The sequence below is a fragment of the Euprymna scolopes genome, chromosome 35, assembly GCF_053919585.1.
Source record: "Euprymna scolopes isolate OS-2025 chromosome 35, ASM5391958v1, whole genome shotgun sequence".
Lineage (NCBI taxonomy): Eukaryota > Metazoa > Mollusca > Cephalopoda > Sepiida > Sepiolidae > Euprymna > Euprymna scolopes.
The window spans coordinates 40051583-40069016 of record NC_136516.1 but is presented as its reverse complement, the minus strand read 5'-3'; the positions used below and the strand labels follow the sequence as shown (position 1 = coordinate 40069016).

The following is a 17434-nucleotide window of genomic DNA, read 5'->3' as shown; positions in this document are numbered from 1 at the left end:
TAATAGTTTGTTTTTTTTTGCCATCAATAGTTTTTTTTTTTTTGGTTATTAATAGTTTGTTTTTTTTTCCATCAATAGTTTTTTTTTTGGTTATTAATAGTTTGTTTTTTTTTCCATCAATAGTTTTTTGGGATTTTTTTTTTTTTTTTTGGTTATTAATAGTTTTTTGTTTTTTGCCATCAATAGTTTTTTTGGGTTTTTTTTTTTTGTTATTAATAGTTTTTTTGGGGTTTTTTTTGCCATCAATAGTTTTTTTTTGGGGGGGGGGTATCAATAGTTTTTTGGGGTTTTTTTTGGTTATTAATAGTTTGTTTTTTTTTGTTATTAATATTTGTTTTTTTTTTGTCATCAGTTGTTTTGTTTTTTTAATAGCATGTCAATAAAAAAAATTTGCCAATTTAAAATTTCATTTTGAAACTGAAAAACTGTGTTTCTAAAAATCTTTATTCCTAACAACGACCTTTGCCCTTTTGTCAAACCTTCACTATATTCCATCTGTAAACAAACTTATAAATGCCTCGTTTGTAAAATTCTTTAGGTTTTGATGTAAAATATGAATCAAATTCGTGTTCAATCTCCTCTTGTAATATTAACCTAAAGCCATCGAAATGCTTTTGGAATCTTCGAAATAAGTAATAATCTGAGAGAGCTAGGTCAGGAAAATATGCAAGATATGACAGCATTATCACACACATAATCAAGGCCCAAAGGCCATTCGAGTATAAGGGTTAATGTGTGTTGTGGTCACCAGGACAACAGTGTAGTAATCTATCGTTAGTGATTGAAATTGGGTATAAATTGATTATTTAATATTAATTTATTTAAGCAAGTCATCATCATATTGTATGAATCTGATAGTGATGAGACGATTCCAATATTTTTCCCGATTCCGATACAATTACTGATTCTGGTTCTGATTCTTTATAAATCTCTACATATTTAACAATAAAGTTATTATTTTTCACGATTACCATAAAAACATTTAAATGTGCAGATATTTTCTTAAACGTAAAAATACACTTGGAGAGGATGATCTATCGATTTTAGGTTTACTAATGGATCAATAGACTATTTTATCATAATTATCAGCAGTAGATTTTGCTTTAGACAAAATCAAATAAAAAAGTCAATTAAAGGAATCGTTTTTGGCATCAGAAAATAGACACAAATTTTTCCGATACTGATGCTTCCAAAGTTCTGATTTTTCCGATTCTTGATTGCAATTAATCATCCCAGCACTAGAATCCAAAGATTCTATTGTTGGTATTGGTTTTCTCAATATTTTTATAGTCAGAATTCTTTCTAGAAATACACCGAGTACTTATGGGAAGGAACCACATGAAGGTTGCTAACATCTTAAGTAAAATGATTTTGTGGAATGAAATGGATTTGAACTTGGAACACCCACGTTGTTAGTCCGTGTCGTTAACCACTTGACCACCGTTATCCCTCATTATACCAAGTAATAATGAATGGCTGATTGGCAAAATATGAAAACTGATTTTTATTTTTAATTAGACTTGTATGCGTTAATTTTCCCTAAGTTTTGGTGAGGATACTTATTATTTCATGATGTGTAAGAATATCAAAGAGTTTTTACAAATAATAACATTATTGAGAAGCCCTTTTGTTTTTAAATACATCACGGACAGAGACAGAGGACGTAGGGGGCTACTATTTGGGACCATATCTATGCGGGCACTATGTAGGGATTTCAGCAGCAAGATATCTGTTCACATTACATTTAAATTTCTGTATGCCAGTACAGCCGGCCCTGTCAGTGGGGCATTAGAATATGCCGACTGCCCCCCTGCAGAGAGTAAAAGTCCCTCAATGGGGGCCCTGGATATGACCTTACACTATATCCAGTGGTGAGGCCCCAGCTTGTGGGCTTTGGGGAGTGTGGAGCCACCCTTTAATTACCATTGCTCCCAGGTCCACTCTGACCCGGAGTGGTAGTACCTGTTAGGGTCCCAACTATGGGTTGAATAGAAACCGGCGTGAAAACAACAAATATATTCTATTAAAAAAATTTTCTTCAAAATCTTTGGATTCAGCATTAAATAACCCGAAAAGGGTTGATATGCCGTAAAACAAAAACAACCAACCAACCAACCAACCAGTACAGCCAGGGAAGAAGGAGACCTGAAGGAAATTCCAAAGTCTAAAAGTTTGAAGGAAGAAACTGTTAGAGCAGTAGGCTTTTCAGGTATCTAAGAACCTCTACAGTGAAGGGGTTGGATTTTGCTTTTGCAGAGGACTATGTAGGGAGATGAAGAGGAAGAGCAATTGGCGGGTTTGTACTGTAATGCCAAGAAAGCAGAGATATAGGCCTTCAATCACGTTCACTCAATTGCAGCGAAAGCACTAAATGGGACTCTGCTCAAGATTGTCGAAAACTTCAAATACCTTGGAGCATGGTCAGAGATCACTGAAAAAGATTTTGAAGTGAGAAAAGCACTGGCATGGAGTGCATGTCATAAGTTGAGGAAGATATGGTCATCCACTCTTTCAGAAAAGCTGAAAGTAAAACTCTTTGTTGCCATAGTAGAAACAGTCCTTCTCTATGGTGCTAAAGCATAGACTCTTACAAATACGCTGAAGAAGAGACTGGATGGTTGTTACACATGGATGCTCAGGATGGCCCTTAATACATCATGGAGGAGCCACACAACAAATCAACATCTTTTGGTCAAGATCAAAGTGTAGTATCTGTTCTTCAGATGCTGCACTTCCATTTCTTGTTCTCTTTCGGTGGAGGAGAAATCCTTCACGACTGAGACAATTTTTATTTTTGTACCTTTTCTCCACGTTAAAAAACGACCCTGGTGTCTAACTCTGTCCCGTGGGGAGGCATAGTAAATAGGTACCATCAGTATCACTGAAGTACAGCAGAGAAGGATGAGAGTAGCAGGTCACTGCTTGAGACAGAAGAGGAAGCCAACAAGCTAGTTCTCTGGATACCAACAGATAGACACCCAAACCGTGGTAGAAGAAGAATGCTTTACATTGACAACCTGCTACAAGATACAGGATTGGAAAGTGTTCAGAACATGCAAACTGTCATGCGAGATCAAGAGAACTGGAGAAGTCATGTACATTCAGTGGTGAAGCGTCCTGAAAGACGACGGAGACAAGATGAGATAGAGATACGCTTGTCAGACACAATACGCACACAGACACAATTAATTAGCAGTTTTCAGCAATAAAAGAATAGGTTCAGTTATCGCCTCTTTACTTAATCAGTTATATTTTCCAATACCAGGTGGCAGTAACAACATCCGCTTTTTCTATATCTATCTCCCTCTTTCCTCTCCTGACTCTAACATGAGTAGATGCGTTTCAGTCTGTGCCTCAAACATATATAACAAACCCAAAAAACAATCTCTTTAACACAGATCCTTTTTATCTTGCCACAGAGATTTTATGTGGAATACGATTTTCATTTGCATCTAATATTGAGCACTGAATGGTGTGTTAGCATATCGATTTATGTAACACACAAACATCAACTTTTATTTATATAGATAAAAAATATATATATGTTTATTTCAGGGCGTTCATTGTGAGTCGCTGGATCCACTGCACTGGAGATTATTCTCTAAGGGAGATAACTGGACTTAACCGTCTTTTAGTTTGGAGAGTCCACAAACTGCTGGAATCTCAAGCTTATAGTCAAGGCGTTGGTAGACACAACCCCAAAGAAGTCGAATCGATCGCCAGAGAAGATTTGCAAGCACTTTCCATCTATTTGGGTAAGGATAGATATATTTTATGTTTACCAATTTTTAATTCAATCTATCATATAAAGTAATCGTGTCAAATTTTCAAAGTTAGACATAAATAGCATTCCATCTGACGTATCGATACTTGATTCTGACTAGCTTGTTTTTTTTCATGATTTTACTTTGACACTTTTATTCTATTTAAATCTATTAAAAATACTTTTTTAGTTCATAATTTTTTTATATTTTTGAAATATATGCTAATCAATCGTACATTATTTTTTTTACTTATGTTAATATTTTTTGAAAATCTATGGGTTAAGTATTTTTTCTTTATTGTAATTACTTGCTTGAATTTTCGAGGGATTAATGAATATTTAATTTATTTAATTTTTATTTTTATCATTAATTATCTTGGCTTTTTGTTTATATATATATATATATATATATATATATATATATATATACATGTATTGGGGTGGAGAGGGCTCCCGTAAGCCGTGGTGAAGGCAACCTTTCTAGGAGAAGCAAATCTCCGATTTAAAAACCCATAATGCGGGAGACCAGTACCTGCATTAAGCTGGTCTTCAGTTTAACTTGTTGCTGGCTATCTTGTTCTTGATTGTTGCTGGATCTCCACATTTTGAACCAAGAGAGAGACTTAGCTGTCGTACAAAGCTAAGACTCTGTAACATCATCTTTGTATAGATACTCCCTTAGGCATTTGTCTATTAAAATGGTCCTGTGGCGATGAAATTCATTTTTGGGCTCATGGACTTTTAAGTGTCTGAGGGAGTTGCATTCGTCTGACAAGACGTTGCAATCATCATATATATATATGTGCATATTTGTGTGTGTGTATATGTGTATTGGGGTGGAGAGGGCTCCCGTAAGCCGTGGTGAAGGCAACCTTTCTAGGAGAAGCAAATCTCTGATTTAAAAAACCATAAAGCGGAAGACCATTACCCGCATTAAGCTGGTCTGCAGTTTAATTTGTTGCTGGCTATCTTGCTCTTGCTTGTTGCTGGATCTCAACATTTGGAACCGAGAGAGAGACTTAGCTGTCGTACAAAGCTAAGACTCTGTAACATCATATTTGTATAGATACTCCCTCAGGCATTTGGGCTCATGGATTTTAAATATCTGAGGGAGTGGCACTCGTCTGACAAGAGACGTTGCAATCATCATATATATAAAGGGAAACAGCTAAATAGTCAGCAGCCATATACTCGACTGCATCACTGAATCTACACACTTGTACCATGTCTGGACTCATAAGTCTCTTTCAAAACTTAAATGTTATCTGAGGCTGAAGCATGAATGAATTTAAACAATAAGTTGTTGGATCCTCATATGTCCAAATCAACGGGAGAGTTCAATATATATATATATATATATATATATATATATATATATATATATATATATATTGATATATATATTATACTAGCAGGGGTGCGGGCCCCCAGCTTTGCCCGGTCATAAAATATGTTTGAATATGATATTTTAATTAGTCCGGATTTCATATATATTATTATAGAGTCATGATTTCAAAAAGAAAAAAAAAAAACTGAAAGCAAAACTGTAGCATTCAAAGCTGGTGACGTTACCACTGTGCCAACATGACACGCACATGAACCGATTAAAAATTAAAAATAAACTAAGGTGAATGTACAAAATCTATAACAATTTTTTTTCAATTTTGACCCCTTAAAAGCCAATTTAACCAGCTAAAGACCCATAAATGAACGGTCCATAAAAAATCCAATCATTTGAGGCCCCTAGCGCCGCTCTGCAACTTTTAGTTTTTTTTTTTAATATACAGTATAGTCACATTGACACACCGGTTCTCATTTGATCACCAAAGTTAAGCAATGTTGAGCCTGGTCAGTATTAAAATGGGTGACTACTTGGGAATTCCAGATGCTATATTTGCTCTCCGCTTACATTGGCATTTTTCCAGTTGTCCTGGATTTCTGCTTGCCACTAGACACATAAAGTGCCAGTTCAGGAGAGGTGTGGCTGGATATTGCGCAACCCTTGCCTTACATTTACACACCCAGCTACCTTTACAGAGAGAATCCATTGTCTCTTCAGACTGAATGGGGGCATCGAACGACTGCTTTTTTGCATTGTTTATGCTTGTTATAGTCTACCTATATTCCATACAACAATATGTTTGTTATAATCCACCCACATTCCATACAACAATATGTTTGTTATAATCCACCTATATTCCATACAACAATATGTTTGTTATAATCCACCTACATTCCATACAACAATATGTTTGTAATAATCCACCTACATTCCATACAACAATATGTTTGTTATAATCCACCTACACTTGTGCCCGATATTATTCATACCCCTCGGATCTTTGAGATTTCTATAAGATTATTGCTCAAACCAGAAGGTAGACAATATTAAAGGGATTTCAAACAATAAATCAAGCATAAGCATTTAATTTAAACTCAACAAATAAATAAATTATGCAAGTTTGAAACATTATACAAAGAAAAACAATAATGGCACTAGTTCAAAATTATTCATACCCCTCTTACTAATAGTCAATAGCATGCCCTTTATTCTTAATAACTGCCTGTAACCGTTTTGGATATTTATCAACAAGGTTTTTACAAGCATCAACACTGATTTTTGACCATTCTTCAATGCAGTAGTTCTCCAAATCCCTCAAATTTCTAGGTTTCCGCTTTTTAACCTCAGTTTTCAATATGTGCCAGAGGTTTTCGATAGGGTTCAGGTTGGGACTCTGGCTAGGCCATTCCAAAACATTAATTTGATTATCCTCAAACCATTTCTTGACTATTTTGGCAGTATGTTTTGGATCATTATCCTGTTGAAGGACCCAGTTTGGTCCTAAATGGAGCTTCTCCGCATCCTGTCTAATGTTTTTCTGGAGTATCTCCAAATATTGCTCCTTCTTCATGGTTCCATCTATCTTGACCAAACTACCTGGACCACTAGCCGAAAAGGAACCCCAAAACATTAGGCTACCACCACCATGTTTCACCGTGGGTATGGTGTTCTTTGGGTTGTAAGCTTCTCCTTTCTTCCTCCAAACGTAAGAAGCATCCATATGGCCAAACAATTCAATTTTTGTTTCGTGAGTCCACAAAATACTTGAGAAAACGGACTCTGGAGAATTCACATGGTTCCTAGTAAACTTTAGACGTGCTGCAAGGTGTTTTCCGGTGTGCAATGGAGTCCTTCTTGGTCTTCTTCCTTTCAGACCATTTTCATGCAGAGTCCTTTGCAATGTTTGCCTTGATATTTTTAGGCCAGAAGACTCCAGATTTTCTAAAATGTCCTTAGTAGTGGTGGTTGGATTTGCATTAACACTTCTTACAATATTCCTGGTGGCTCTAGCAGACAGTTTCCTTTTCCTTCCTCTACCAATCAAGTTGTTTGTTGTGTGGTGGCTCTGGAATTTTTTGATGATGCTCTGTACTGTTGCTGTAGGGACCTCAAATTTCTTGGAAATTGACTTTTAACCTAAACCATCCTTATGTGAATTCGCAATTTTAGCCCTAAGATCATTACTAAGCTCTTTTTTCTTCCCCATTCTAATAATTTTTATTCTTTTATTGGTTTTCAGTTGATATCATTTTAATTTCTGAAAAATGCAAAAAACGAAATGAAATTAATCAAAGGTTGTATAAAAGCATTCAAAATAAGAATCAAACAGGAAACAAACAGTCAGAAACTCGATTAATACTGAAAAAATAAGGGGGTATGATTATTTTTGAACATTGCAGATTTTATAAATAGCTGTATATTTCTTTTATTACAAGAATCCCGAGATTTTAAAATGACGAAAATGATCAGAAGAGGTTTATTAAGAATATGTATCAATATGGACGTAAACAATAAATTCTAACAAAGTTACACCTAATAAACTCAATTTTCAAGGGGGGGGTATGAATAATATCGGGCACAACTGTATATTCCATACAACAATATGTTTGTTATAATCCACCTACATTCCATACAACAATATGTTTGTTATAATCCACCTATATTCCATACAACAATATGTTTGTTATAATCCACCTACATTCCATACAACAATATGTTTGTTATAATCCACCTATATTCCATACAACAATATGTTTGTTATAATCCACCTACATTCCATACAACAATATGTTTGTTATAATCCACCTACATTCCATACAACAATATGTCTATTATAATCCATCTATATTCCATACAATATGTTTGTTATAATCCACCTACATTCCATACAACAATATGTTTATTATAATCCACCTATATTCCATACAACAAAATGTTTGTTATAATCCACCTATATTCCGTACACCAATAACTCATTTTTACATTGTTCGTTTAATTATTGATACATCATGCATTATGTGTTTTTGCAGGAAATCAGAAGTTCCTGATGGGTGATGAACCGTGTGAAACAGACTGCGCCATTTTTGGCATGATTGCTTTGATGTGGCAAATGCCAATGACTTCTTTCTGCTACAGAATTGTCAAAGGTGAGTTATCAGTTTAAGCATGCATGGTAGAGAGTTTGAATGCTTATTGAAGAGAGATCGTAGGCCCACTGAAGAGAGAGAGAGATTTAATGTTTATTGGATAAAATTTGAATGTTTATAGGAGTGAGTTTGAAGGCTTATTGGAGAGAATTTGAATGCCTACTGGAGAGAGATTGAATGCTTACTGGATAAAATTTGAATGTTTATACAAGATTTTGAATGCTTACTGAAAAGAGATTTATATGCCTACTGGAGAGAGTTTGAATGCTTATTGAAGAGAGATTGTATGCCTACTGGAGAGAAATTGAATGCTTACTGGATAAAATTTGAATGTTTATAGGAGTGAGTTTGAAGGCTTATTGGAGAGAATTTGAATGCCTACTGGAGAGAGATTGAATGCTTACTGGATAAAATTTGAATGTTTATACAAGATTTTGAATGCTTACTGAAAAGAGATTATATGCCTACTGGAGAGAGTTTGAATGCTTATTGAAGAGAGATTGTATGCCTACTGGAGAGAAATTGAATGCTTACTGGATAAAATTTGAATGTTTATAGGAGTGAGTTTGAAGGCTTATTGGAGAGAATTTGAATGCCTACTGGAGAGAGATTGAATGCTTACTGGATAAAATTTGAATGTTTATACAAGATTTTGAATGCTTACTGAAAAGAGATTTATATGCCTACTGGAGAGAGTTTGAATGCTTATTGAAGAGAGATTGTATGCCTACTGGAGAGAAATTGAATGCTTACTGGATAAAATTTGAATGTCCATGAGAGAGAGTTTGAATACTTACTGAAGAGAGGGTGTATTTCTACTGGAGAGAGATTGAATGCTTACTGGATAAAATTTGAATGCCTTTAGGAGAGAGTTTGAATGCTTATTGGAGAGAGATTGTATGCCTACTGGAGAGAAATTGAACACCTACTGGGTAGAAATTGAATGTCCACATGACAGGGTTTTAATGCTTACTAGACACTGTCCATGGGTGTCTCCAGAGTCTCTGTACAAGTGTTTTTCAGGACAGCCCTACATGAGAATACTTTGTTATACAAGTAACTCCTAACAAACTAGAATGTTTCATGTGAAAAATGTTGAGCCTCATCCTAATGATGCTAGCACAAGTAACAACACTGAGTTGGATACTCCATCAGACCAGATGAATTCTGACTCTGAAATCCAGGAAAACTAAGCAAAACCAAGGAAACAAAAATAAATTATAATAAATCGGTTTATTGAGGAGATAAAATGTTGTTGTTGCTGCTGGTAGTGCTCTTCTAGTTGTTGTTGTTGTTGTTGTCATTGTTATTGTTGCTAGTGGTAGTAGTGTTTTTCTGCCATTTTTACTGTTGTTATTTCTGTTGCTATTGTTGTTGTTGTTGTTGTTGCTATTATTGTTGATGTTATTGTTATTGGTGGTAGTAGTATAGTTGCTGTTGTTGTTGGTGGTGGTGGTGGTGTTATTGTTGTTGGTGGTGTTGTTGTTGCTGTTACTTTTTTTATACGGAAGTCTCTACTCAAAAATAAGGGTTAATAAGTGTACCAACAACCGCATATTAATCGTTAGCAATAAAAATTGGGTAGAATTTGATTAAGAAGACAGCCCAACAAGAACTTGTTTACATTGGTCTTGAAGACGACTATATTGTAGTCAGCTGGAAAGAAGGCCAGCAGAGCAGTGTTCTACAGGTGAGTAGTTTGACAAAATAAACTTTGTTCATGGAATTTGCATTTAGATTTACGCACAGATAGAGAGTAGGGGAAATTGTTGATAGTGGTTGTAGCTAGATAAGTGTTTTTGTGAAAGTTTAGCATGGGAGGACTATAGATTGAAGCTTAGTCGAACACTGGTCATGGAAATGATGATACAACAAAGATAGGTTTGCAATATATCTTCTGTGGGAAAGAGATTGAAGGAAAGAAAAACGGGCATCACCTACTAGGTTTTGAAGCTAGTCAGGATAGGGAGCTCCAAGCAGCTTCTGCCCAGATGTGGCAACAGTACTCCATTTTAGGATGTATCTGGCTCTTATTCAGGTAGAGGATTGCAAATTTTTTTTGTGACAAAGCCAAAATTCTGAAATTTTCGAGTACATGTTTCTTTTTTTGCTGTTGAGAAAGTTTTTTTTAATAAAAATAAATTTGAGAAACGGTTATAATTAGCTAATGAAAATTGGAATAGCTCCGACTTTTAAAGCATAATCCTGACACACACTCCAATTTGAAAATTCGGTGATAATTAGCTAAAGTACTTCCTAACTTTCGGCGTGGCGCTACTGGAAGCGGTGACAGGGCAAATCAGTTCTCCCACTTTTTTCTCTCACGCCTATAAATAATGCCTATACCTGCTATATATGTATTTTGTCTTCAATAATTTTATTTTTATACTTTCATACATTTATTATATAAATTCAGACAAATCTTTTATTTTTTAAATTAAAAAAAATCTTTTATTCTTATAGTTTCATAAACATATTTATTGCATAAATTCAAATCCAAAACTTATTTTTTAAATTAAAAAAATCTTTTATTCTTATAGTTTCATAAACATATTTATTGCATAAATTCAAATCCAAAACTTATTTTTAAATTAAAAAAAATCTTTTATTCTTATAGTTTCATAAACAAATTTATTGCATAAATTCAAATGCAAAACTTATTTTTAAATTAAAAAAAAACTTTTATTCTTATAGTTTCATAAACATATTTATTGCATAAATTCAAATGCAAAACTTATTTTTTAAATTAAAAAAATCTTTTATTCTTATAGTTTCATAAACATATTTATTGCATAAATTCAAACGCAAAACTTATTTTTTAAATTAAAAAAAACTTTTATTCTTATAGTTCCATAAACGTATTTATTGCATAAATTCAAATCCAAAACTTATTTTTTAAATAAAAAAAAACTTTTATTCTTATAGTTTCATAAACATATTTATTGCATAAATTCAAACGCAAAACTTATTTTTTAAATTAAAAAAAACTTTTATTCTTTAGTTCCATAAACGTATTTATTGCATAAATTCAAATGCAAAACTTACTTTTAAATTAAAAAAAAACTTTTATTCTTATAGTTTCATAAACATATTTATTGCATAAATTCAAATCCAAAACTTATTTTTTAAATTAAAAAAAACTTTTATTCTTATAGTTTCATAAACATATTTATTGCATAAATTCAAATGCAAAACTTATTTTTTAAATTAAAAAAAATCTTTTATTCTTATAGTTTCATAAACATATTTATTGCATAAATTCAAATGCAAAACTTATTTTTTTAATTAAAAAAATCTTTTATTCTTATAGTTTCATAAACATATTTATTGCATAAATTCAAATGCAAAACTTATTTTTAAATTAAAAAAAACTTTTATTCTTATAGTTCCATAAACATATTTATTGCATAAATTCAAATGCAAAACTTATTTTTAAATTAAAAAAAAACTTTTATTCTTATAGTTTCATAAACATATTTATTGCATAAATTCAAATGCAAAACTTATTTTTTAAATTAAAAAAATCTTTTATTCTTATAGTTTCATAAACATATTTATTGCATAAATTCAAACGCAAAACTTATTTTTTAAATTAAAAAAAACTTTTATTCTTATAGTTCCATAAACGTATTTATTGCATAAATTCAAATCCAAAACTTATTTTTTAAATAAAAAAAAACTTTTATTCTTATAGTTTCATAAACATATTTATTGCATAAATTCAAACGCAAAACTTATTTTTTAAATTAAAAAAAACTTTTATTCTTATAGTTCCATAAACGTATTTATTGCATAAATTCAAATCCAAAACTTATTTTTTAAATAAAAAAAACTTTTATTCTTATAGTTTCATAAACATATTTATTGCATAAATTCAAACGCAAAACTTATTTTTTAAATTTAAAAAAACTTTTATTCTTTAGTTCCATAAACGTATTTATTGCATAAATTCAAATGCAAAACTTACTTTTAAATTAAAAAAAAACTTTTATTCTTATAGTTTCATAAACATATTTATTGCATAAATTCAAATCCAAAACTTATTTTTTAAATTAAAAAAAACTTTTATTCTTATAGTTTCATAAACATATTTATTGCATAAATTCAAATCCAAAACTTATTTTTTAAATTAAAAAAAATCTTTTATTCTTATAGTTTCATAAACATATTTATTGCATAAATTCAAATCCAAAACTTATTTTTTAAATTAAAAAAAACTTTTATTCTTATAGTTTCATAAACATATTTATTGCATAAATTCAAATCCAAAACTTATTTTTTAAATTAAAAAAAATCTTTTATTCTTATAGTTTCATAAACATATTTATTGCATAAATTCAAATCCAAAACTTATTTTTTAAATTAAAAAAAATCTTTTATTCTTATAGTTTCATAAACATATTTATTGCATAAATTCAAATCCAAAACTTATTTTTTAAATTAAAAAAAACTTTTATTCTTATAGTTTCATAAACATATTTATTGCATAAATTCAAATCCAAAACTTATTTTTTAAATTAAAAAAAACTTTTATTCTTATAGTTTCATAAACATATTTATTGCATAAATTCAAATCCAAAACTTATTTTTTAAATTAAAAAAAACTTTTATTCTTATAGTTTCATAAACATATTTATTGCATAAATTCAAATCCAAAACTTATTTTTTAAATTAAAAAAAATCTTTTATTCTTATAGTTTCATAAACATATTTATTGCATAAATTCAAATCCAAAACTTATTTTTTAAATTAAAAAAAACTTTTATTCTTATAGTTTCATAAACATATTTATTGCATAAATTCAAATCCAAAACTTATTTTTTAAATTAAAAAAAACTTTTATTCTTATAGTTTCATAAACATATTTATTGCATAAATTCAAATGCAAAACTTATTTTTTAAATTAAAAAAAATCTTTTATTCTTATAGTTTCATAAACATATTTATTGCATAAATTCAAATCCAAAACTTATTTTTAAATTAAAAAAAATCTTTTATTCTTATAGTTTCATAAACATATTTATTGCATAAATTAAAATGCAAAACTTATTTTTTTAATAAAAAAAATCTTTTATTCTTATAGTTTCATAAACATATTTATTGCATAAATTCAAACGCAAAACTTATTTTTTAAATTAAAAAAAACTTTTATTCTTATAGTTCCATAAACGTATTTATTGCATAAATTCAAATCCAAAACTTATTTTTTAAATAAAAAAAACTTTTATTCTTATAGTTTCATAAACATATTTATTGCATAAATTCAAACGCAAAACTTATTTTTTAAATTTAAAAAAACTTTTATTCTTTAGTTCCATAAACGTATTTATTGCATAAATTCAAATGCAAAACTTACTTTTAAATTAAAAAAAATCTTTTATTCTTATAGTTTCATAAACATATTTATTGCATAAATTCAAATGCAAAACTTATTTTTTTAATTAAAAAAATCTTTTATTCTTATAGTTTCATAAACATATTTATTGCATAAATTCAAACGCAAAACTTATTTTTTAAATTAAAAAAAACTTTTATTCTTATAGTTCCATAAACGTATTTATTGCATAAATTCAAATCCAAAACTTATTTTTTAAATAAAAAAAACTTTTATTCTTATAGTTTCATAAACATATTTATTGCATAAATTCAAACGCAAAACTTATTTTTTAAATTTAAAAAAACTTTTATTCTTTAGTTCCATAAACGTATTTATTGCATAAATTCAAATGCAAAACTTACTTTTAAATTAAAAAAAAACTTTTATTCTTACAGTTTCATAAACATATTTATTGCATAAATTCAAATCCAAAACTTATTTTTTAAATTAAAAAAAAACTTTTATTCTTATAGTTTCATAAACATATTTATTGCATAAATTCAAATGCAAAACTTATTTTTTAAATTAAAAAAAATCTTTTATTCTTATAGTTTCATAAACATATTTATTGCATAAATTCAAATGCAAAACTTATTTTTAAATTAAAAAAAACTTTTATTCTTATAGTTTCATAAACATATTTATTGCATAAATTCAAACGCAAAACTTATTTTTTAAATTAAAAACACTTTTAGTTTTATAATTTCATAAACGTATATTTTTTTTATAAAGTTTCAAATAAAATAAAAACTTATTTTTAAATTTTGTTATTAAAAGTGCAAATAAAGACTAATTGCGTTACTTATATCCGTATAATTTTTATTGTATATTTTTCAGTCATGTATTTTCTCATCTATTTTTTCAATAAATCACTTCACAATATACAGGGTGATTCAAAATGAATGACCCTATTTCATGATCAAATATTTTGTAAGCAAATGTATAAATCAAAATGATGGATTGGATGTTTGAAAGATCAGATTCCCCAGTTTTCTATGATTGTCATGTGTCTGGTTGTGACAACAAAAAAAATGGAGATGGCTTTTCCTGTTCTTGAGTTTGCAAATACTGAATCAGCATGTATTCAGACCGAAATTCAATTGCGATGCTCTTTCTCCCAAGAACATCAGAAGGTGGTTTAAGCAGACGTGTAGAAAATCCGTGTTGCATTTACTCGGAGCCCAAGGAAATCCACACGCCGTGCAAGTCATGAACTGGCAATTCCTCAAACTTATGGTATGCCATGTACTTGAGAAAATGTTGTAATTGAAACCGTACAGACTAAAGCTCCTTCAAAAATAATGACTACCTACGACAACTGGAATTTTGCAAACAGATGCTGCAAATGATGGAGAAAAACGAAAACTTCAGTTCACTGTTAATTTTCAGTGATGAAGTCATTTTTCACGTGAACGGCAGTCAGCCGTCACAATGTGTGAGTTTGAGGAACCGAAAATGCTCATGAAATTATTCAACATGAAAAAGATTTCTCAACCGTAAACGTTTTCTGTGCTTGTATGTTGCAAGGTTTATGACCCCCCCCCCTCTTTTTTTTTTGAGAGAGAGAAACTCTATGAGAGGGCAGAGCTATAAGGATACGTAAAACTGGCTTTTCCCATTAATGGAAGCTGACTCAAATGGACTTATTTTTAAACAAGATGAGGCTCCTCCCAACCGGAGTTTATCAGTTAGAGCATTTTTAAATGGAAAAGCTGCCTCAGCGATGGATTGGTCTAATAGGGGCTCCAATACATTGCTCTTTGTGCTTGGTGTCCTGGATCTATCGACCTCACAGTTTGAGATTTTTTTCTCTGGGAATTTGTAAAGAATAAATTCTTTGTTCCGCCATTACTAACTGACCTGGAAAACATAAAACATCGAACAACAAACAACAGCGATCAATTAATCCTGATCTGCTGCAACATGTTTGGGAAGAATTCTCAAATCGCATGGATATTGTTCATGTTGCAAGGTGTGTGTGTGGGGTGGGGGGGGCACATTGGGGACTTGTAACATGTCCAAATAATACTTGATTGTAAGTAGGATACTTCTTTCGTAATCTTTAAGCTTTGCTATTTTTTCTTCATAAAATATTTAATCGTGAAATGAGGTCATTTTATTTGGAAATACCCTGTAAATACTAAAAAGCAATAAAAGTCAAGGAACCGTTTGCCTTGTCACGGCTTCTGGTAGCGCTACGCCGGAAATTAGGAAGTTTATTCGCTGACTATAATCCAAGAAATTTACAACATAAAATAGAGTTTCTTGCCCCTGCATTGCACTCTCTAAATGTCCCAACTGAAAACCAAAAAGTGGTACGTTTGCACTAATGTACAAGTGACACATTTTTTTTTTTTTTTTTTTGGCTTTCTTCATTCCTTATATTTCTTGGCGTTTGATTTCACAGTGTGATAAAAGGCTTAACAGTATAAATGGTGAACGATTAATAAGAAAACGCGTAATGAAATCATTTTCTTCTTTTTTTGTTGTTGTTTTCTTTTTTTTTTTTCTTTTTTTTTTGATATAGAAAACACGCTTCCGAATCTTGGGCATTTTTTGAATTCCTTTCCACCTCAACACTCACCTTTAAAATGACGACTTTTTCAGGCTGTCGCGTATGCTGAAAACGAATATCATATTTACATTTTGCACAGACAAGTAGTTTTCTGGATATTAAGACTTTTATTATCCAACGTAATTCATTATGCTGGTCATGTTTTTTTTGCCAACTTAAAAGTACTAATGCGCATGAGTGTCACAAAACACCTCATCTTCTCCATGTTAAGAATGGCGAACGCCATTGACATTTCTTAAATAACACATTGGAAAAAAAAAATTACCAATCATTTTTTTTTTTTTTTTTCATTTTAGAAAACACTTTTCCGAATTTGACCGCATATTTCCATCGAATGAAGAAAGAATTTTGGCCGGAATGGACGAACGGAAGCAAAATAGGAGAGATTTACGGTGACTACATCCAAAATGATGTCGACGACGCAAAAAAACAAAACAAGATTGAATAAAACAAACTTCTCATCGCTTTGATTTTCAAAAAAAAAAAAATAAATAAATAAATAAACTACTTATTTCACGGCCCTCTGTAATGACATATATTAGGGATCATTTAAACCAACGCATTTCTGGTGAAAACATTATCACGTATGGCGAAATTAATATTAATGCCAACAATTAGGAAAAATAATTCCGTAGATGTGCTAGAAGTATTTTAAAAAATAAAATAAATAAATAAAAAAAAAAAAAAAAAAATAATAATAATAATAATAATAATAATAATAATAATGTATATATTATTCAATTGGTATTCATTATTGAGATGAGGGTTTTGGTTACTCTTTTGTCTCCCAATTTTTCGTCTGCTAAAATTTTAATCACGTGATTTCAATAAAATAAACCATTCGTAATTCAAGTTTTACAATATATTTTTGTGACGAAATACTTTTTTAAAAAAGTACATGCGAATTCATTCAAAATATGCCATTAATTTTTTTTTTATATAGGCATCACCACTTATCAAGGCCAAGAGGCCACTCAAGGATAAGGGTTAAAGAGTGTACAGTAGACATTGGATAATATAGTAATCATTAGTAATGAAAATTTGGAAAATTTGATAACTTATATAGAACGGCTCATCAAGAACTTATTTACGTTAGACTTGAACACAACCATATTGTAGTCAGCCGGAAAGCAGGAAAACGGAAGACAATTCCACAATTAATTCAAGTGTTGCTTGTTATGGATTTACCTGAATACGATATTTTTTAAAAAATCAGGTTTTTTTTTTGTTT

At 30.5% G+C, this 17434-nt stretch overlaps 1 protein-coding gene across 2 annotated transcripts in view; it reads left to right on the top strand.

Moving 5' to 3' along the window:
• Nucleotides 1–16913, top strand: part of LOC145259831 (failed axon connections homolog) — a 36422-nt gene extending 19509 nt beyond the window's left edge. For both annotated transcript variants that reach the window (XM_080117657.1, XM_080117658.1), the window contains exons 4-6: nucleotides 3556–3755; nucleotides 8135–8251; nucleotides 16500–16913. In XM_080117657.1, the coding sequence (XP_079973783.1) occupies nucleotides 3556–3755; nucleotides 8135–8251; nucleotides 16500–16651 (469 nt within the window). In that variant the 3' untranslated portion in view covers nucleotides 16652–16913. The remainder of the gene's footprint in view (nucleotides 1–3555; nucleotides 3756–8134; nucleotides 8252–16499) is intronic.
• Nucleotides 16914–17434: the final 521 nt, after the last annotated feature.